The sequence below is a fragment of the Panthera pardus genome, unplaced genomic scaffold (assembly GCF_024362965.1).
Source record: "Panthera pardus isolate Hobbes unplaced genomic scaffold, ASM2436296v1 HiC_scaffold_24, whole genome shotgun sequence".
Taxonomy (NCBI): Eukaryota; Metazoa; Chordata; class Mammalia; order Carnivora; family Felidae; genus Panthera; species Panthera pardus.
Window position 1 is genome coordinate 26,742,525 of NW_026526810.1, and position 21,097 is coordinate 26,763,621.

At 46.3% G+C, this 21,097-nt stretch overlaps 1 protein-coding gene across 4 annotated transcripts in view; it reads right to left on the reverse strand.

Moving 5' to 3' along the window:
• The window catches only part of THSD4 (thrombospondin type 1 domain containing 4), a 566,849-nt gene that overhangs the window by 11,814 nt on the left and 533,938 nt on the right, over positions 1-21,097 (reverse strand). For all 4 annotated transcript variants that reach the window (XM_053888890.1, XM_053888892.1, XM_053888891.1 and 1 more), the window contains 5 exons: positions 19,404-19,676; positions 12,983-13,112; positions 11,720-11,924; positions 10,947-11,120; positions 3,380-3,553 (listed from right to left, as the gene is read on the reverse strand). In XM_053888890.1, the coding sequence (XP_053744865.1) occupies positions 3,380-3,553; positions 10,947-11,120; positions 11,720-11,924; positions 12,983-13,112; positions 19,404-19,676 (956 nt within the window). The remainder of the gene's footprint in view (positions 1-3,379; positions 3,554-10,946; positions 11,121-11,719; positions 11,925-12,982; positions 13,113-19,403; positions 19,677-21,097) is intronic.

The window sequence follows — 21,097 nt, forward strand, 5'->3', positions numbered from 1 at the left end:
TGCACCAGGTGAAATTCGACAACGAGAAATGAGAGTAATGCAAATATCAGGTAAAATATAATTCATGGTGAAAAGCCTAGAAGAGCAAGTGGTATTTAACAGGGATAACTACTTCCACTGAGCAGTGGGAGCGATTATGTGTGTTTGTACACCCGAAGAATTCCTGCAGTTGTACATTGGCGGATCACTGATCCAAGACCAGATGAGAGTGGAGATATCTGCTCAAGATGCCCGTGAAATCCAGACAGATAGGCAGACAAGAGGGCTGCTCTCAATGGCTAGAGACTGTGAAAGACCCCCCCAGAACAAAGACAATGTACAGGGGAAGTAAACCCAGAACTGGCGGGGAAGATAGGAAACATCTGTGATGCGTCTAGGCACTGATCTAGATACTGGTGGAATACCCTGAGTAGGAGTTGGGCTACTTTGGCTGCAGGTAGAAAAGAGACTCCTTAAGCTTGACAGGTCTCCTTCTCTTGGATTGGCTTGCTCCACAAGCCTCAACAAGGCCGCTGCTAGCACCCGTGCTCACGACTTCCCAGGGAGTCTCTTCCCCCTAAGCCCACACTAAAAGTCCCAGAGAAAAACTCTGCTTGGCTTGGCTTGGGTTACACGTCCCCCCTGGACAATTCACTATGACCAGGCTAGTGGGGTGTTCCAGATGCAACTATCGTTCAAACCACATCGATGGAAGCAACATTTATTTTTATTTTAGTTTCAATAAATAAGCATGCTCTACTTCATTTTCTCTGGGGACAACATCAGATTCCCAGGGTATGGAGGTGCCAGCAGACCCCAACATCCTTATAAATCCAGAACGAAAACCTTGTCACATTCAGTCATGTCCTGACCCTTTTGGACAACAGGGCAATAAATTCTGTTTCTAATCTTGGCAGAAACAAACACTGCCTTCACCCAGATTCACATCACTCTCAGTTCTCTGAGTAGGTCAGGAGTCAACAGGAGGCCTGCCAGGAAAAAGACCCTGAGTCCTGCTCCCCTCTCGTCTTGGGAGATTGGTAGACATTCGAGTTGAATTGTACTGCTCATCCTCACCATGTGAGGGCTGTTACAATTTCCCATAGGGCTCTTCCCATTGCCTCGGTTTCTGTGGGTACGTTGTGTAACACAGCTCCTTCTGAATTATCTTTGGGATTCAGGTCCCACGCCCTAAGTGTTTTGCTATCAATAATGACACAGAAATAGCCGGCAGACAAAATCATAACCATGGGGAAAAGGGAACTACTATTTATTAGTTGGTATTCTTATCCTCATGTTTGGATGGGGAAACAGGCCCACAGAGGTTAAGCTGACTGCCCCGAGTCAGAAGAACTACAGAGAAAATGGGCTGGGGTCAGTTATCAGGTGTTATCTGCCTCTGATACCCACTCGGGTAGCACTGGAAGTACTTGGATTCTCTTTCTTTCTGAATTTTCTATATTTTACCGTTTGTATTATAAAAACATTAAAGGAAACTTGAGAAGAAAACATTTCCCCATGTTGTTCATATAAAACCCTATTCTTTGAAGCGGCTGAGATGACATTCATGTATTTTCATATTCTGGTTTTCACTTGCCACTATATCATGTGTACTTTCTACGTCTCCCTAATTATCACTGTTGTTGTTACATGATATTGTAATGAGTTATGATATACCATAATATCCCTACGTGCCCTGCTGTCATGAACACCTCTGTTAAAAAATGCCTTTTTTGCCCCCCCTTCTGGTAATTATTTTCTTAAAAAGAATCCCCAGAAGCAGAGTGACTGGTTAAGGCAAATGAACATTTTTATGGTTCTTGACTTTTATGGCCAAACTGCTTTCCAAGGGGGTTGTATCAGCTTACAAGGACGGGGCAGTCCATTTTTTCAGGGTCTGTCTTTAAGGATACTTAAAAGAAATAAAATTCTATATGGAGCCAGAGGTCCTGATAATGTATAAATCAGGATCATCAGCCAAAAACGTCTGGGAGAACCAGCCAGCCCTGAGAGCCAAATGCTTAGGGGCCCAAGAACTCAAAGTACTAATGTTAATCATAACGGGGCAGTAAGAAGGAATGATCTTTTTTCCACATTTTCTTAGGGAGCCTGTGTTCAATTCTGGAACACTGAGGGGGAAAAAAAAATCAATTGATCAATTCAGTTGCTTTCTTAAAGTATTTGGTATTATCTGTTCTTTATAAGGAACAGCCTCAACTTTTTCTACATGAGCTTCTATTTTCTCCTGTTATTGAGACATAATTGACAACAATTGTAATATATTTAAAATGTACTCATGATGGTTTGATGTACATATGCATTGTGAAAGGATTCCCACAGTCAAGCTAATCAACACCTCCATCGCCTCCCATATTTCTCTCTTTTGTGTGTGAGAACACTTACATTGTATCCTCTTAGCAAATTTTGACGATACGGTATTTTCAGTTATCCTCATCGTGTTATACATTAGATCCTCAGAACTTTTTTTATCTTACAATTGAAAGTCTGTCTGTTTTACCCACCTTTCTCTATTTTCCCCACCCCACCCCCACCCCCAGGCCCCGGCAGCCACCGTTCTGCTGTTTCTCCGCGTTCCAGGTTTTTTTTTCAGATCCCACACGTAAGTGACACCATGCAGTGTCTTTGTCTGTCTGGCCTATTTGATGGCCTTCGGGTCTACCTGTGTTGCAACAAAGGGCAGGATCTCCTTCTTTTTTATGGTTGAATAATATCTATCCTACATCAGTTATATGTATCACATCTCCTTTACCCACCCACGTCTCAACAGACACTTAGGTTATTTCCAGATGTCGGCTATGGTGTATAATGCTTCTACGAACACAAAGGTGCAGGTATCTCTTCGAGACACTGATTTTGCTTCCTTTGCATATATCCCCACAGGTAGTATTGCTGGACCCTATCTATTTGTGCTTCTGACACTCAAATACAGAAATACAGACAAAACTGGCTTTACTGTCGATAATAATGGCAGCGGCAGCTATGATGTAGAGTGTATTTGTTGTATGGCAAGCAAATGCGCTGCATTCTTTATACACATTTCCTTCTTCATTTCTTCTAAAAAGAACCTCATACAGTGCGGTCATTAGCAGCATTTTATAGACAAAGAAACCATGCTAGACCATATTCTCCTGAGGGCAGGGATATTTGTTTTGTTCATTGATGTAATTCATGTGCTTAGAAGAGCACATAGTAGGAGCTCAAGAAACACTGTTGACTGAATGCAGCTCCAAGAGCATAAGTAGCCTCTCCAGGGTCACGGGCAGCACTGCTGGGATTCAAGCCCAGGATGCCTGGGCTACTCCCACTTCTGGTTCCTGACCCCTCTGCTATTGATGCTCTTACCAGAGACAGACAAACACAGCCAGTTCTGGCCACTCACCTGGCTCCAGCTCCCCGCAAACCACTCCACCTTGCCCGTGCAGGGCCCATTGTCACACGGGGTGGCCTCCGCTGGCCGGTTGTTCCCACAGCCTTCCAGGGGCAGGCTGCTGACGTGGTTGGTCATGCACACCACTGAGCGTGTCCGCACTCCAGCCCCACACTCCGCTGAGCACTGAGAGACAGGAGATAGTTCCATTAGAGGGGACACCCCTACAGGCTCGGAAACCACTTTCAAATGATGTGAAGGAGAACTGAACATCTCATTTCCCTACCAACTCTTTCCCTTTGGAGTCTCTGATCAGTTTTCCCGCATAGCCTACTCCATTATGGAGTACCAGTATGGCAACCCCGCCCCCCCATCTTAGATATTCTGGGACAGTCTTCTTTCCAAATATCCTGTCCCACTACTGCGATTCATACGCTTACACACTTGTCAGACTGCCTGTCTTGGCTTTTGCTTTTGAAAACATATCCAGTAGCAGAAGAATGAGAGAGCATGAACACTTGGGCCTCTGTCTACCTGCTGGTAGCCGACATTGGGCTAGTCTGGGGAGACTGGGGAAGTGAAGTCTGTCACCTCATCATTGCCGCCTGCTATTAAGTCCCTGAAGGCCACAGCTGTGACAGTGTTAGGAGACAGCTTGGTATAGAGGGAGAGCTTGGCCCGGGAACCAGGCACATCGGTGTTAATATGTCTACTAGCTGGGTGGCCTGGGGCAAGTGACCCAGCCCCTCATGTGTTTGGCATACTCACCTGGACAGCTGGCATAGGACAGGTAAGGAATGATGCGCTCTGCGTATAGCAGATGTCCAAAAAATGGTATAAGGGGCTTTAAAGGGTCAAGTCCTATATCTCCGCTCTAAAATAGAGAAACTGAGGCAAGGTCTTCACTTACAGCCACAGAACCACCAGTGATTTGTCTCCTATAATCACACTGTTCTCATCTAGTGCCTAGTAAACACATTCCTGAGCCATACCCTAAAGCTCAAAGAGCGTTCTCCATCTGTCTTGAAATACTTTGGAATGCTGCCTTATTTTGCTTCTCATCCTGTACATGCAGACATTTTCTGGACCTCTCTGTCTGAGTGTTCCCCAGATACCTCATGTCCAGCATGTAAAATAATGGAACCCTGCCTTCACCACCAACCCCATTGCTACTCTTGGTTTTCCAAGTTGTGCTCAAATTTCTACCAGGATTCAAAAGTTGACTGTTCTTCTGAGTTCTTGCTTCCAACATCTAGCCAACCTTCAGGTCTCACAGATGTGGTTTGACCACATTTTTTCCTGTTGTGTTCCTTTCTGCCCACGGCTCCCAGCACTACTAATGTTCTTCCCCTGGACTGTGGTCACAGCCTGTTACTCAGCCTCAACACCCTTTCCAATTTGTTGGGCTTCCAGGTGTTGGGACTGCCATGCTGAAAGTCCCCCTGATGCCATCCCATTCCAACATGGATTTCCCCACCTGACATCAAAGCTTTCCTAGAAGATGACCTCAGTCAACCTCAGCCAACCTCAGTCTTCTAGGCTAACTCACCATTATTCTATCCCACACACCTCATGCTGGACAGAGGCAGGGTCCTCCATTCGCCATTGCATGAAGGGCTCACTGGACCTTGGCCATGCTGTTCCTTCTATCTACCTAGAGCACTCTTCCCCTTCCCCAGGACACACCAAAATCTGTTAAGGCTCAGCTCAGATGCCAGTGAAAACTCCCTGGATTGCCTGATTCAATACTCTCTTTCCAGCCTCAGGATTCTCAAGGCACTCTGCATTCTACCGTCTTCCTCTACCGTTACTTATGTCCTACTTTGCTTTATTCTTTCCTTTATAGAAGTAGGCTCAGTGAAGGAAAGGACTATGGAATCATCTTTAGTTCCTTCTCAGGTCAGCACCTAACTTATGGGCAAATCCATGAATATCAGTTGAAGAAATGAATACAGACTTGGGTCCTTCCTTGCTCATTTCTCTTCTGTAACCAGCATGTTCCAACCAGGAAAGTGGCCCTTCAGAGCTCAACCAAAGCCTGTTCTAACGGTTTCTGCTGGGTCTTCCCTTAAAAACAGAAGGGAAATTTGTTTCACTAATGTTACTGTTTTAAAAAATAAGCAAAAGCGATGTGATTTAGAAAAAATTTGAGGAAAGAAAAAAATACAACCCTGTTTCCTTATCAAAATTTTTATTTTCTTTTTTTGTACATTGCTGTCTAGTCTTGCAAAATCACAGCCCAGGATGAATAATCAAACATTTATATGACCACTGCTGGGCTGGGCCTGACTCCTCAGGGAGGAAACTCTTTGTAGCTTGAAGGGGATTAGAATATGCCACCCCAAAATATGCTGCTTTGACCTATTTTTAATTGAAGGTGATTGAGAAACATCAGATCCAGGAAGGGCTCTCTGCCTTCCCCCTTCCTGCCTAAAAGCAGTGCATAAGTTTCCTGTGAGAAATTTCTGCCTAGTACCAGGAAGAAAACATTTTTTTTTTTTTGAGGGAGGGTACAGAGACAGAGGGAGAGAAAAAGTCTTAGCCAGTCTCTATGCCCAATGTGGGGCCCAATGAGGGGTTTGATCTCATGATCCTGAGCCGAAACCAAAAGTCAACACCCAATCGACTGAGCCACCCAGGTGACCTAAAGAGAACATTTTTATAATTGCCATTGGGGAGCTAATGCCAAGAGGAATGTAGACAAACTTTACTAAAATAACTCTAATCCTCCATTAGTTTCCCCCATTTATAGACAAACTTAACTAAAATAACTCTTATCTTCCATTAGTTTCCCCCATATATTTCTCAGCCACTTTCCTACAATTTACTGTCCTGGAAGCCCCAACGCCTTTCCTTGGTCTAGTCACTTCTTCAAAATTTACCACTCTTTGTTAAAATGGTATATAAGCCCTCAGTTCTAGCTGCTTCTTTGGGATTTTCACTTCTTTCTTATTAGGCTCCCTGTGCCATGTAAAAAAAAATTAACATTAAAGAAAATGTGTTGGCATTTCTCTTGTTAATCTGGCTTTTGTTAGTTTAATTTGTAGGCCTTCATTGCAGAACTCAAGAGGGTAGAGGAAAAGAGCCTTTCCTACAGGCTCACAAATGCTTTGCATGACTTATACTCTATCTGCACTGTTATTGGGAATTTGAGCTAATGAGTCAGTCCTTTTTACAAAAAAGAAAATCTTTTCTTAGAGTAATTGGAATATTCTAGGCTAAAGGGTTTTTTTTTGTTTGTTTGTTTCAGCTGTATATTATCTGGTCTCTTTCTTAGCCTCAAACACTCAAGATAGTTAAATCCTCCTGAAGAATACAAGGTGAATTGAATCTAAGTTATCTTCCTGTTTCAAACCCTAAGAATATTTCTTTCCATGTAGTTTCCATTTGACCTACTAACTTAATTTCTGCTTTCCAAACCAAGTCATATACACGCATCTGGGAAAATGTCCTCAGACCCCCATGTGCTTAATTTAAAAGAATGTTACGGGTCGAGCCAAGTACCCAATGAGAGAACATTACAGGGATGAGCCGTATAGAGGAGCTTGACTTTAGCATACAACCGCAGCGAAAAGCACAACACATTTCGACTTGAAAGTAGGTACCCACCCCAAACCTGGCTCAGGAAGTCTCTCAGCAGGAATCAGGGGGAATCATGGATCCCTACCAGGAAGCACAGACTACCCTTCAACTTGAGGCACCGAAACACACCCACTCACTGTCCCTGAAGGATGTGCCTAAAAGGGCCAGATCCTCTTGGTAGTCAGAAAAGGACCTGACTCCTAACTGAACCTCTGGGCCGATAAAACACTGAGAGGCATCATGAAATGCCTAAGCAGCCCTGTGGTGAGGACTGTCCTCTCTCTCCAGCTACAGCCGAAATGCTAAACTTGGCCCAACTGGGGCTTGAGGGACTAAGAGGCCGTAATGGCTATTCCTGAACTTCAGGTTCCTGTATCATCTTCTGTAACAAAAAGCTCAATGTTTTGTTTCTTCTCCTGGAAAATGTCCTTAAGATATGAGGGTGGTGGACTTAAAAAAATTAAAAAAAATTTTTTTAAACGTTTATTTATTATTGAGAGACAGAGAGAGACAGAGCGTGAGCAGGGGAGGGGCAGAGAGAGAGAGCGAGACACAGAATCCAAAGCAGGCTCCAGGCTCTGAGCTGTCAGCACAGAGCCCAATGTGGGGCTTGAACCCATGAACCGTGAGGTCATGACCTGAGCTGAAGTCGGAGGCTCAACCGACTGAGCCACCCAGGCGCCTCCCCCCAATTTTTTTTCTGTTGTGACTAAATATTGCACGTGTGTTTAAACTTGTCACTAAAGTTTACTTTTTGAATTAAAAAGTCAATGATGCCGATGTCTCATAAGGTCCACCCTCAATTAAAAGGAGCTGCAAGGATATTTTTAAGGTGAGTCAGTGAGTCAGAAAAACTATATATCCCTGGAAGTTTAAGAGAAGATTCAGATGTGAGTTTACAACCTCAATTCAATCAGGTAGAGATTAATTAACTTTATTTGCAATCGGGCAATAGGATGTGTTCTGGATCCTTTAAGTGTTTGTAAACTTCACTCACACTTTCTCTAATCTCTCCCACTTGAGCTAATTAAATGGAAGCTGGATCTCATTCATGCCTGGCATTAAGTGCTCAACATATGTGTCTTCCAGTTGCAAAAAAAAATTGCCTGGTTGAGACTACAGCTTAACAGGGTTGATTGTGAGACCAAGCCACTACTCACATGTGAAAGACTGCCACCAGCTGGTCATTCCTGGGGTCTGACCCTTTTTGTGAGGCTAAGTCGTGACTCAAAAGCCCACTCAAGGTCCCAGTCTCATCTAGGTCATGGTTTCGAATATGTTATCCCTTAATGCTCATTCAGCAACGTTACCAATGAGGAAACTGAGGGTCAGAGAGCGGCTTGCTCAAGGTATAATGAGAAATAAGCCCTTGGGGGAAGTGATGCCACAGCCAGTGCACTTTCCCTAAAGCCAACTGCACCCCCTTCCCACTCATCCACAAACATTCAGGAATAATGACACATTCTAGGGGTAGATAAACCAAATTTCTTACAACACAGCGCTAAACTCACATGGCTTAAAACGTCTTTCCAAAGAAGAACAAAAAAGTTCTCTTAACAGAAGAATGAAGTGGTCACCCCTTCCTCCATTTAGAATTTTAAGGCACGAGTTAGATCCATCAAGTACTTATGTTAAAATGGAAAGTAAATTTACATTAGAGGGAAATTTACAAGTCTTTTTTGGAAGGGAAATAAAGAATAGGGGTCGATTCAGTTATAGTAGACAGACAATAGCTGAGTCTAATTAAAAGTCATGCTTTAAAGGTTTCTAATGCCATCAACATGTTTATAATTAATACATACGTGAAAAAAGAAGGCTACCAAATTATACATATGTAGTATTATGATTTGTATCTTTCAAATATGAATGAGTACAAAAGAGATATGTATAAAGGGCGCCTGGGTGGCTCAGTTGGTTAAGCTTCTGACTCTTGATTTCAGTTCAGGTCACGATCTCACGACTGTGAGACTGAGCCCTGTGTTGGGCTCCATGCTGAGCGTGGAACCTGCTTAAGATTCTCTCTCTCTCTCTCTCTCTCTCTCTCAAAAAAGAAAATTCTCTCTCTTTTCCCCTCTCCCCTGCTTGCATCTTCTTTCTCTCTCTCTCTCTCTGAAAAAAAAAAAGCTATGTATGTAAAGTATGTTATGAATAGGAAAAAGCTTGACAGTAGCTTTTTTTTAAGCTTACAAATCTTAAATTATTATCTGCTAGTGAAGAGATTATTGGTATACTTTTCTGATTTTTTTCATATTTTTTTATAATAGTATATGTTACTGTATGACCAGAAAAAGTGAATATTATTTTTTGTCCATAACTACATTAGCTTTTTAATTGGAAATACATATTATTTTTTTAAAGTTTATTTATTTTTGAGAGAGAGAGAGCCCCCATGTGTGAGCGGGGGAGGGGCAGAGAGAGAGAGGGAGAGAGAGAATCCCAAGCAGGCTCCACACTGTCCGTGAAGAGCCCAACATGGGGCTCGATCCCACAAACCTTGAGATCATGGCTTGAGGTGAAATCAAGAGTCAGATGCTCCACTGACTGAGCCACCCAGATGCCCTGGAAATCCATATAATTTAAGTGAAAAACTCTGTGAGAGAAAATGTTTGCAAATGCACATTAAAAAAGCAGAAAATGGCATTTTTACTATTTTATTAAGTGGAGGTAAGTTATTAAGTGTGTAGTCATATAAGAACTTTGATTAAGGGGCGCCTGGGTGGTGCTCTCTCTTTCTCTCTCTCAAAACAAATAAGTGAACACTAAAAAAGAATGATGATTAAATATTTTAGATTAAATATTTGAAATGCATTAGAAACTCAGTTGTCTTGCATTGCCTATCTTTGCATATAGCCTATTATTAACTACATTGTTTTCTGTAAATAATTTTCTTTGCATTCTAGAATAATGACTGATCAAGACGAAGCATTTGCTGAGAAAATAATTTCAGCTATTTTAGCCTTTACACAAGCATTCTGAAACTTTCGTTTGCTCTAGGGAATGTGAACCTTCAGAAAAATTTCTAAGTTTCTAGTCTGTTTGGACATATAAGTCATTGGATATTCATAGAAGAACTTATTACCTTGAGCACTGCATATTCTTCATGAGGTTACATACAATGGATTAAGGATTAAAAGGGTTTAAGTGCTCCAGACTTCAAGCTATTTTGTTCCTTTGTTTCATAACTTAAATTGGTATCATAAATTCTGTTTGTATCATAAACTTTTGTATTATAGGACACCGATATTTTAGCTGAAGGTTTTATGTATATTTGACAAAAATTATTTTCATCTAATGTTATTAAAATTTTTTTTTTCAAGTTTATTTATTTATTTTGAGAGAGACAGAGACAACGTGAGTAGGGGAGGGGCAGAGAGAGAGGAAGAGAGAGAGAGAGAGAGACAGAAACCCAAGCAGGCTCCTAGCTGTCAGTGCACAGCCGGATGTGGGGCTTGAACTCATGAAACTGAGATCATGACCTGAGCTGAAACTGAGTCAGATGCTTAACCGACTGAGCCACCCAGGTGCCCCCATCCAACGTTATTTTAAAGTCTTCCCTACAGAAAAATGAAAGCCCAGCGTCATTCTTTTTATTCATCTGCTTGTGCACTAAGTTTGCCCAGTTTACTCTGAACACAAATGAGTTCTGGGATGGCTAGAAATCCAATACTAAACTCACTAATATTCATTGGGGTGCAAAGGAGAACTAATATCCTTTCACACCCACTGCTCCCTCTTGGAGCCCCTCGGTCTTCCTATAAGGATGGAAAGCCCGCGAGAGGTCGTCTCTGGGCCTTTTCCCCAAAGTCAGAAATTACCCTCGTAATTTTTAGTAATCCTAGTAATTTCTAGTAAGTCTAGTAACTTGTAGTAAGTCTCGTGGTTTCTAGTAAGTCTGGTAATTTCTCGCGGGCGATTTGTCTTGGTGGTGTTGGGGCGCCCGGTAACACGTGGACCCTGGGCCCGGCTCCAGAACCCAGTGTGCGGCCGCCATGCTCACCCTTTCGCCCCACTCGGTGAGGAACCAGCTCTTCGCGCAGGGCCCCATGTCGCAATTCTCAATGTCGTTGGGCCGCAGCTTCATGTTGCACTCCTCATCATCAACCACGTCCCCGATGTTGCTCACACACTTCACGTCTCGAGTCCTCTGTCCCACCCCGCAGGGCACTGAGCACTAAAACACAGCAAGATCACGTCAGTGGAATGGGTGGTGTTACCTCTGGGGGCCTCTCTAGCTGTGGTGCCCCCATCCTGGTCACCTGCCACCTGAGCAGGGGACCCACTGTGTGGTTGAGTTCCTCTTTCCCCCTCCCCCGCCACGCAGTGCTGTCCGAGGGGAGGGGGATCCCAGCCCTGAACACTTCACAAGTTTTTTTCTCTAAGACCTTCTCGGATGTCCTGCCTACTCTGCTGCTCTGGGCCTCAGTTCTGTCATCTGTAAAACGGGGGTGCAAGACGGGAAGGACCTGGCTTCTCAGGACACGCGAGAGTGATGAGACGTGTATGCACGTGACTCGCGTGGGTTCACCCTTCAGGTTGGCCGTGGGTGGCTGGAACACTCTCCCAAGCCATCGGTCTATTCTGTGGGTTGCACAAAAGTCCTTCCGGAAGCACTCGGTGGGGTTCCCTCCAGGAGACCTCAGGGCTGTCCTGATAGGTCTGGGGTGGGGGCGGGGCGGTGGGGTGGGGGTGGGGAGGCAGTGAGCGCTGCGGGGCGGGGGCGGGGGGGGGGTGGGGGAGCTCTGGAGCGGCGCCCCGCCCCGCCCCGCGTACCGAGGTCCAGTCTGTCCGGATCTGCCACTCGCTGCAGATCTTGAGCTGGCAGGTGCTGGTGGTCTCGGGCTTCTCCAGGTGCTGGCAGCGGTAGGGCTGCACCGTCAGGCTGCGGTTGGCATACACCTGGCGGCACAGAACCTGGCGATGCTGCATGCCCAGGCCGCAGGTCTTGCTGCACTCGGACCACTCTCCGATGTCCCAGCTAGCTCCGGAATGACAGAGAGCGACAGGGACGGGTCAGCGTCGGTCCGCAGGAAGACAGCCAGACCCCGCCCGAGCCAGCCTGCACGGAACCGTCAGAATCCTTCCGGGTGAGGCTCGTCCTAGAGCATTCTTAATGGTCGGCCTGAGGGCCATCGGACTCCGTAAAGGAAAGTAACCCACTTTGGAACTTAGAAATCTTATTCCAGTATTCCTTTTTTTTTTTTTTTTTTTTTTTTTTCTAGTTACTTGTCAGTTTCACAATCCTCTGCTTTGTCATTCAGTTAAATAAGACATGGGGCGGGGCGCCTGGGTGGCTCAGTCGGTTAAGCAGCGGACTTTGGCTCAGGTCATGATCTCATGGTTCCTGAGTTCCAGCCCTGAATCGGGTTCTGTGCTGACAGCTCAGAGCCTGGAGCCTGTTTCAGATTCTGTGTCTCCCTCTCTCTCTGACCCTCCCCCATTCATGCTCTGTCTCTCTCTGTCTCAAAAGTAAATAAACGTTAAAAAAATTTAAAATAAATAAATAAATAAATAAATAAATAAATAAGACATGGGTGCATGCTCATTACCTATGAGAATGTATCTGTTACTTTGAAGATTACGTTTGGACCCTTCTTAGGGCCCTTCCCCCATCCTTCTGCAAGTGTCCTATTTATCATTCAATAGCCAGCCCCGACCTCTCCTGAGACTCTTTACCCGACTCCTCCTGGCTGGTGTCTTTGTGACTCGCCTTATTCTGTGTACACAGCTCACCTACCTCACTGACCACGCTGGACTGTAATTCTCTGCTTCCCTGTCTCCTTTCCTCGCCAGGCTAAAACGTAATTGCTCCTAATCACCAAAGGCTGGCTGGTCAGGGCTGCAAGTTAACTGCGTGCATCCCAAGACAGGTGCGCGTGTTGAACAGACTGCAGCTTATGCACAGACCAAGTCTCATGTTCCTACATCAGATGTACACAGATTTAAAAACCGGATTGTATCTGCGACTGAGGTCCTATGCACGAGCAAGCAGAAGTGACCCGACAAAAGGCCACCTGCACCGAGAGGCCATCTTACAAGGCTGGGCAAGGGAAGATGTTGCAGGGTTCCTCCTCAGGGGTCGGCTTCATGCTGGAGTCACAGTAGCTCTCGGGAACCTCTTCGTGGGTGTTTCTGTGTACACAGCGAAAAATCGGGAACTGCGATCCTGCAAACACAAGAAGAACTTCTGAGGGACCGTCCCGCACACTTGACTGGTGGAGATGCCCAGAGATACCCAGGTACCGATGAAGAGAGGCCACAGAAACGGAACAATCCATACGCACACACACGGGCCGCCAGGCACTGTGAGTGCAAAGAAGGGTAGGAATAGTCACTGCCCTCGGAGAGCTTACGATCTCTTTGCGGACACGGCTGCTAGAGGCGGGCAAAAATAGTTTTCGTAACAGTTCAAGATAGCACTAGGCAGGAGAGAGATTGTGAGCACTAGCAATAACCGTTTGCAGGTTTTCTGGAGACATCACAGAGAAAGGGTCCCAGAAGCCCCAGCTGGATCCTAGAGAACGGTTGGGTTTGGGCAGCTGTGTGCACATGTGTCTTGGAGGGAGGGGGCCGTCCAGGCAGCTGAACGTGTGCCTGTATGATGAAGAGGCAGGCTGAAGCAGAGAAGTAGGAAGATTTAAGACAGGCTAGAGGAGCAGCTGGCTTCCCCTTTGGACAGCATCTCACACATTCCCCGAATAAAGTACTGATCCAATGGTATTTTTAGGTATTTGAGTGGATGTCTGCTTCCCATGAGACAGTGAGCTTCTCAGAGACAGAACTCATTCTTGTCCATCCCTGTAATCCCAGTACCTAGCAGAATAACAGCTGCTCAATAAAAATGCTGAATGGCTACTTACCAGAGATCTAATATTTGTTTTTATTACTTTGCTACAAAAAATCATACTAACTTCCTCGGGGTTTTTGTTGTTGTTGTTTTGTTTTGTTTTAAACACTTTTTTAAAAAAGTTTTTATTTATTTTGAGAGAGAGAGAGAGAGAGAAGGGGAGAGGCAGAGAGAGAGACTTCCAAGTGGGATCTGCACTGTCACTGAGGAGCCAGACTCAGGGCTCAGAGTCACAAACCGTGAGATCATGACCCGAGCTGCAACTAAGAGCCAGACGCTCAACCGACTGAGCCACCCAGACGCCCCTGTTGTTTTGTGTTAAATACACAGCTGAGTTTCACTGGCTTCATGTGGATAAATCTGTCTTGGAGAGAAAGTCAGCATTTGTTAAGTGAGATCTGTCGCTTTCAAAAAAAGCCCTTTCAATTCTGCCTTCCTCTCTCTGCTGCTCCCTGGTGGCAGCTCTGGAGTATTACTAGTGAAGGTGTACAAAGAGAAATGTCATCAGGCCAAACAACGGTCTGAAAAATAAGATGCTTCTTCACAAATAATTGCCTGTCCCCGCAGCCAACCCCCAGTCGAGGCCACTACACAATTCCTGCTGGGCAGAACACTATCACTTATTCTACAGCTCTGTCTTAGCTCTGTTGCTAACTGGCCAGGTGTTCAGAGTTGCTGAACTTCCAACTTGCTACAATTTAATTGAAACTGGAGGGATAACTTTTAACATAAAGGTCACAGTATTTCATCAGCCGTGAAAAGTGTGTCAATGCTTGGTTCAGCTGATCTTGTGTGATGACGGAGCCAGAGGGAAGTTCTCGTAAGAAACTCGACAGTTTGTAAGACAGTTCTGAATCTGAAATGGTCATGTGTTTCAAAACCACTCTGCTAGTAAAAATTTCTAATGCGGCTATTCCTTGAGACCATTATTTAAAGTCATGTCTCAATTGAGTATAATTGTTAGCTGAGTAAAAAAGCAGTACTGACTTTTCCCTTAAATTAATTTAATTAATAGGAAGCAAACAATTTTTGTGGAATTGAGTTTTGTCTAGTGACATACCTGCTTCCTTTAAGAAGAGATTTTTAATTAAATTCAACGAACATGAAGCACATCGTGCTCACTTCACAAAGATGAATAAGATTCCATTCATGCCTTGCAGGGTATCCATTTGGGACCCAGCTATTAAGGGATTAAGTAAAAATCTTATTATTTATCCCTTCGGACCATGTGGGTCTAACTTTTCTGCTAGCAAGTTTGTGAACTGGAAAGCAAAAGTAACTATTCCAACGACACGGCACGCAAATGAGGGGGCAATTTAATATCTTCAGCTAGAAGGATGCAGGTAACCATAGGAATGCTCTGTGCCTCGGAGAGATGGGTTCTGCTTAGGGCTGTTAGCACATGGCCACTGCCTGCCTCCCCCAACCCCTTACGGCCTTTACAGAGCGCTTGTCCACCATGCAGCTCCCGTGTTCAGTTGAGGACATGGGTTCAGAGGCTCTCTCTCTGATGGTGAGAAGGCACCAGAGCTCTAGTGACTCCAGTGACCACAATGGTTTCTTTCTTTGTTGATCTCTGCAGAGAGGGGGACTGTCACTCAAAATGGCACCTGGCCATCTCTTCACTGTACAGTGTGCCATTCAATTATGCCTCTAATTGCTGGCAAGCAAGAATGGGGTGGTGAGGTCAGGTGCTGGCTGGGCTTCAGGCAGCAGGGAAAATCTGGGATCGTTTTAGTTGGGTTTTGTGTTGTGTGTGTTGATCAAAACAGGACTCCGTTATCCTGGAGGAGGGGACGGTGCCGCAGGTAATCCAAAATGAGTAACTGAGGCAAGTCGGTGAATTCAGGGGACAGTATATAGAGGCTGGTGAGGCACTGTGGAGAGAGGGACAAAATACGGAGCAAGAAAAAAATTAAATCACCCTAGTCGTGGTACCCTAGGAATCAACGGGGCCAAGCCAAAATTTTGACCAGAGGTCTGGGCAAAATGCTGGATGGAGTACAAGCCATCTGGGATGCTCGGGGCGGGGCCCCTCTCTGTGATGGTGATATCGTGATGCTGAAAGCATTTCCCCAAAAGGGAGGTTTTCACACGAGACGTATGGAAACGTGTGGTCTGGTGAGCTCCACCAGGACTGGAGGAGGTCTGTGTACGGACAAGTGGTGAGGTTGCAGGGGGCGTGGATTTGTGTTGTGCGTAAAAGAGCTGGGCGGCACCAGTAGGCTCAGAAGGTCCTGGTCCCGGCACATCTGTCACTACTGCTGAGCAAAACACTGCCGCATCCACGCTGCCTCGTCTGTCCTGCAGGTGTGGCCACTGCTGCCGGGAGCAAACCTTCCAGGGAGCCAAGGAGGGGCACCCCCGGCTGCTGCCATTTGTCACGAGGGAGAGCAAAGGGGCTGCGAGTACAAGTTGCGGGGGTGGGGGACAGTACATCTCTGCTCTTGTTTGATTTCCGAGGCACGTCTTCCGTGTCTCTTTGACTGGACAAGCCGTGCTGTTTATCAGGGTAAAGAAGAGAATGCACACGTCATCCCGGGCATCCGAGGGGCAGATGACGTGTGTATATGTGTGTGTGGGTCCACAATGCAAAAGAGAAAGACTCTATTAAGGACGTTAAACAAGATAATATGGAAATCTAGAGAAAAAGATTCTTCGGTTTCGAATACATAAATCCACGCTCTTTCAGCTACGGATAAAACACAAGTGAGGCAACACTAGCCTTGCGTATCTAAGATATAATGACGATGTAAAAGCCACTCTTACACGCTTTCTAAAAGCTGTCTACACCCCATTTGAGATGTGGTGACAATAGATTCGTTAATTCAAGAATCACCTGAGGGGTGCCCCCGTGCGTGCTTGGTACGATCCCAGGTGCAGGCAACGCAAAGTGTGTGTACACGCGGGGGGAACCGCTAGGCCACACGGAGCTGGGACAAAAATGTGTCCCGAATTGCCGGGAGGTCCCATGGAATAAGTGGGACCTTGCAGAATTGGGAAGGGCTTCCCAGAGGAGATGTATCTGTGCCAAATCAGCAAGTGTAAACAGTTTGCTGGCTCCATACCAGAGAATAATAAGGGAGGCAGATTTTTTATCTCAGTGTGGATCACACAGACTGGGGTTGGCTGGGGGGAAGATAACCAGAATCTTTGGAGATGGGGTCCCTCCATCATGCCTGGTACAGAGCAGATAAGAGACCTGTTGAATGACCACCAGGGTAAGTGGCATCTATTCAGTGAACACAGGACTGTGTGAGCAGCATGAAGGGGCAGCTGGCCAATGGCACAGCTATGTCCTTATCCTATTAAGTCCCCAAGGCAAAACCGAAAGGTCTCTGGACAAGGCCACATCGCACCCTCCTGGAAAGGCTGGGCCAGGCGATCTTTACGGACGTGAAAGGGAAGAGAATCTCCCATACATGCCATCCTTGAAATAAAACCACATGACAACAAGTTTTATTTTTATAACTTTCCCTCGTTTCTACCTAGCACAAATGTAAGCAGTTCCTCTAGTGGGCACCACACCACTAACTACAGAGTATCTGGTAAGAACACACTTGGACCCTGAGTTCCTACGTCACCTGCATTTTTGTACCGCTCACCTCTTCAGATTCATGGATGGGTCCTCACTAAAGTGGTTTTGGCCTTAATGTGTAATCATCTCTAGCTTTCTGCCTCTGTTAAGACACATTCTATAGGCATTTCATTTTTCCTCGGAGAGCTTGAAAAAGAGGTTAGCCCGGCGAATCTCCAGTCCATGTTCTTTGCACATCAACTAAGTAAAAGCACGATAAAACCTGCACAATACCAGCCCCATAAATCAGTTCTCTGGTTGTCGGTCATCATGGGACTGGTGGGGTTCCAGGCGGGAGGGGCTCCGGCTCCCGTGAAGAACACCCAAATCCCATTCTCAAAAGCCACTAAGCCAATGTGCTTGGGAAAAAGATAAAGGCTTTGAGGCGGTGGCGAAAGGCTTTTCCATGCACAAATTCTGTCAAAGTTTCCGGATTTTGCGCCTTCAGGTACAAGCCTCTTGAAGAAAAGAAAAGAAAAAATGTCCCCAAACCAATATTGTCAGTGTGCCACAGTTTCCTGTCCGCAGAAACTTTCTGAGATACAGCCTCCCGGTTTCTGTGGTAACCTCCCCTCAAAGCACAGTTCTTCCAGGGTCACCAATAGGACTTCATTACAAACAGAAGGCTATTACTATGCATTTGGTATCCCTGCATCACAGTTCCTGGATGGTCCCAGGCAAATCCTTGCCCTGGGGATCTAGGCCACCTTGAAACTGGGAAACACCATCCATTTCCAACTAGGTGCCACAGGTTTGAGAAGGGGTTTCTGGACACCACATTCCACATCTACCTTAGCTTTGGGTCTTTCCAGGAGACAGGGCCCTGGATCGCCTTCACAGTTCAGACCGAGACTGATACTGACCCGCTCGCACACAGCCACGCTTTGTTTTGAGCCTATCACGACCAGCTTTACGTAAATTTCACCTGCACACCATCCACTCTTCTCTCCAGTCCTGTAACTCTTCTCTTTTCTTTGGTTTAGGGAGATGCCCCGGGTGCCCTCTGGTGTGCGGTCTCCCTTCCTGCAAGGAGTCCACAGAGCTGGCGACATTGGGCTGCAGGCTTGTCCCTGGGGTCTCAGCAGACGGGGTCGGGATAACGGGATGATACAGGATGAGGATTTTACAGAAAGGAGAGAGCTGTGAGTGCTGGTGAGCCTGAAAGCCAGCTAACACCTCAAGCCCAGTCAGCATGCTTTTTTCTGGAATCTCAGATGTGAGAATGAGTTTTGTCTGGTATTTGTGTGACCTTACGCTTTGTGAGCACATTCTGTGGCCATTAATGAGTGTGGCATGCAGGAGAGGGTTAACTCAGGGTGCTCGGACCCTGCACACTCCAAAGAAAGGCCCATCTACAGGACCAGCCCTTTGAGCCCGTGGAATATCCGGCTGACAGGGGTGTTTCTCTATGTCTTGGGACCACGCTGTATCAGTGTGACAAGAGAGTTTATGCCAACAATGCGATTCGGGTGAGTGCCTGTTTTTCTGTGCCTGAGGTCTCGGGCCATGTCCTGTCTCTCAGTTTGACTTCTGGGTGCCAATGTCGGTAATGTGGGGGCTACGTGCCTATGCGACTGAGCCACAATAAGCCCCCTGTACACCAAAGCTCGAGGGGCTTCCCTGGTTGGCATTACTTGGCTCCTGCGGTCACCCCTCATTGCTGGGAGAATTCAGTGCATCCATATGCAACTGTCTTGGGATGGGACACCTGGAAGCTGGCCCCTGGTTTCTCCTGGACCTGGCCACATGCGCGTTTTCCCTCTGATGATGCCCATCTGTATCTTCTCACTGTGAAAGTTGCAAGCATGGCAGCTTCTCTGAGTCTTGCATGTCCTTCTCGGGGATCATCAGGCTTGGGGGGGGGGTCCTCGGGAGCCTCAACACAATGTCACACCAGTGACCAATCCCCCAGTCAGGCTCAAGGAGGGGAGGGTTTGCCGCGTGCCTCGAGCCCAGCTACGCGTTCCTCACCGGGTGGCGGGGGCGGGGGGCAGGGATCTGCGGACACCCTCCCAGCCCACACTCGAGCTCACCTTTCCCACAACTCGTTGAGCATTCTGTGGTCCCGAGCTGCTTCCAGTTGTGGTCCCGGCTTCGCCGTGGGGACTGCGGTGCCGCCGGCACCAAATCGTCCAGTCGATGGGAAGAAAATCCATCGGGATGCCTGACTGGGAAGGCCTGCACTGATCCTGAGGTGAATACTTCAGGCGCCCCACCATCTCCTTCCTTCTCCTCGGTCCTCTCTTTCTCTTCTCGCTCCTCCTGGCTCCTCCCATCCGTTACCAGCTGGCCGTTGAAGGGCTCCCCTAGGAGAGGCAGGTGCACACACAGAAGACAGATCGGTCTGGACACTGAGTCCCACGGAGGAGATCCCTTCAACATTAGAAATTATGCAGAATACCACCGTTTCCAATTCACAACACATGTGTTTAAAACATGCAGATGCTCATTTCCCTAATATCCAAACCATTATTAAAAGCGAATAAGAGAAAGACAGATGTCTCAGGAGGAGAAGCAGGCAAGGGCCAGGAAGAGGCAAGTCACGTAAAAAGAAATGCAAACAGCCAAAAGTCACACAACAACGCTCAACTTCACTCATAGTTAAAGAACCACATGCGAAAACAAAAACCACCACCACAACGTTATTAGCCTGACAGTAAGTATCAGAAACTTTGGAGACCCTAAATTCCTAAACCCCTCATGGAAAGTACAGGGAAATACACCGGAGAAGGGGAGGGTAGATAGACACAAATTTTTGGAGGGCAATTTGGTCACATCCACCCTCGTTTTACACGCACGTGCCTCCTGACCTAGTGATTCAGTTTCTAGGACATTCATCGTGCAAATATTCCCATTCTTTTGCATAAAGCGGCATGTACAACCATGGCTAGTAAAGCGTTATTTGAAATAGCCAAACAGTGGAGTGGATTTAAATGTCCACCAGGGTCCTGGTTAAAAACCATCATGCTACAACCATGAATGGATGCTAGGTTACTTTTTTTTTTTTTTTTTTAAGAATGGAACAAAAAAAACGGAGAAAATATATGTTGTGATATGGAAAGATGACCGATCTGTTGTTTGATGAGAGGAAAAAGCACGGCAGAGTTTAGCCTGCAAACACATACACGCCGAGGTGTGGCCGGACACCTCCGGAGATTAAATCTGCTTTCTGCCCCTTGTGTCTGTTCCTCCTCCTCTCCCAGTCCAAGTGGCCAAGCCCTTAGGTTTTCTGGCCTCGGAGTTTTGCAGGAGAGAGAGTACAAGCTGCTGAAAGTCAACAGCTCTTCCTTCCTACAGTGAAAGCCTGAGTTCTCAGGGAGGATAAGGAGGCCCAGATACCCAGCCATTCGAGGGAAAAGAGGAAAAGAAAGGAGGGAAAGGTGGAGAGCATTTTTTGAGAGACACAGGGAGAGGGAGAAGTATTTCCAAGGCGAGGAGAGGGTGGAGTCAGGGGGCTGGGGCTTCCTGAGCACCGCAGACCTTACTCATGGTGATCTTCACTCCTATCAGGGGTGTGTGGGGGGCCCCCATATTGACTGAGATCGAACTTTCTACAAGTTTCAAATAGGTTTGCAGTTGAGGTGAGATCTCAGTTAGACTTCTGGAAAAGCCCAGCATGCAATGTCCCTTGTACACTTGGATTGCAGGCAAAGGTTCCAAGTGGCTGTAAGCGTGTTTCTATGTGCACAGGAAAGGGCTGTGTGGAATCCCACCAAGTTGTAAAGAG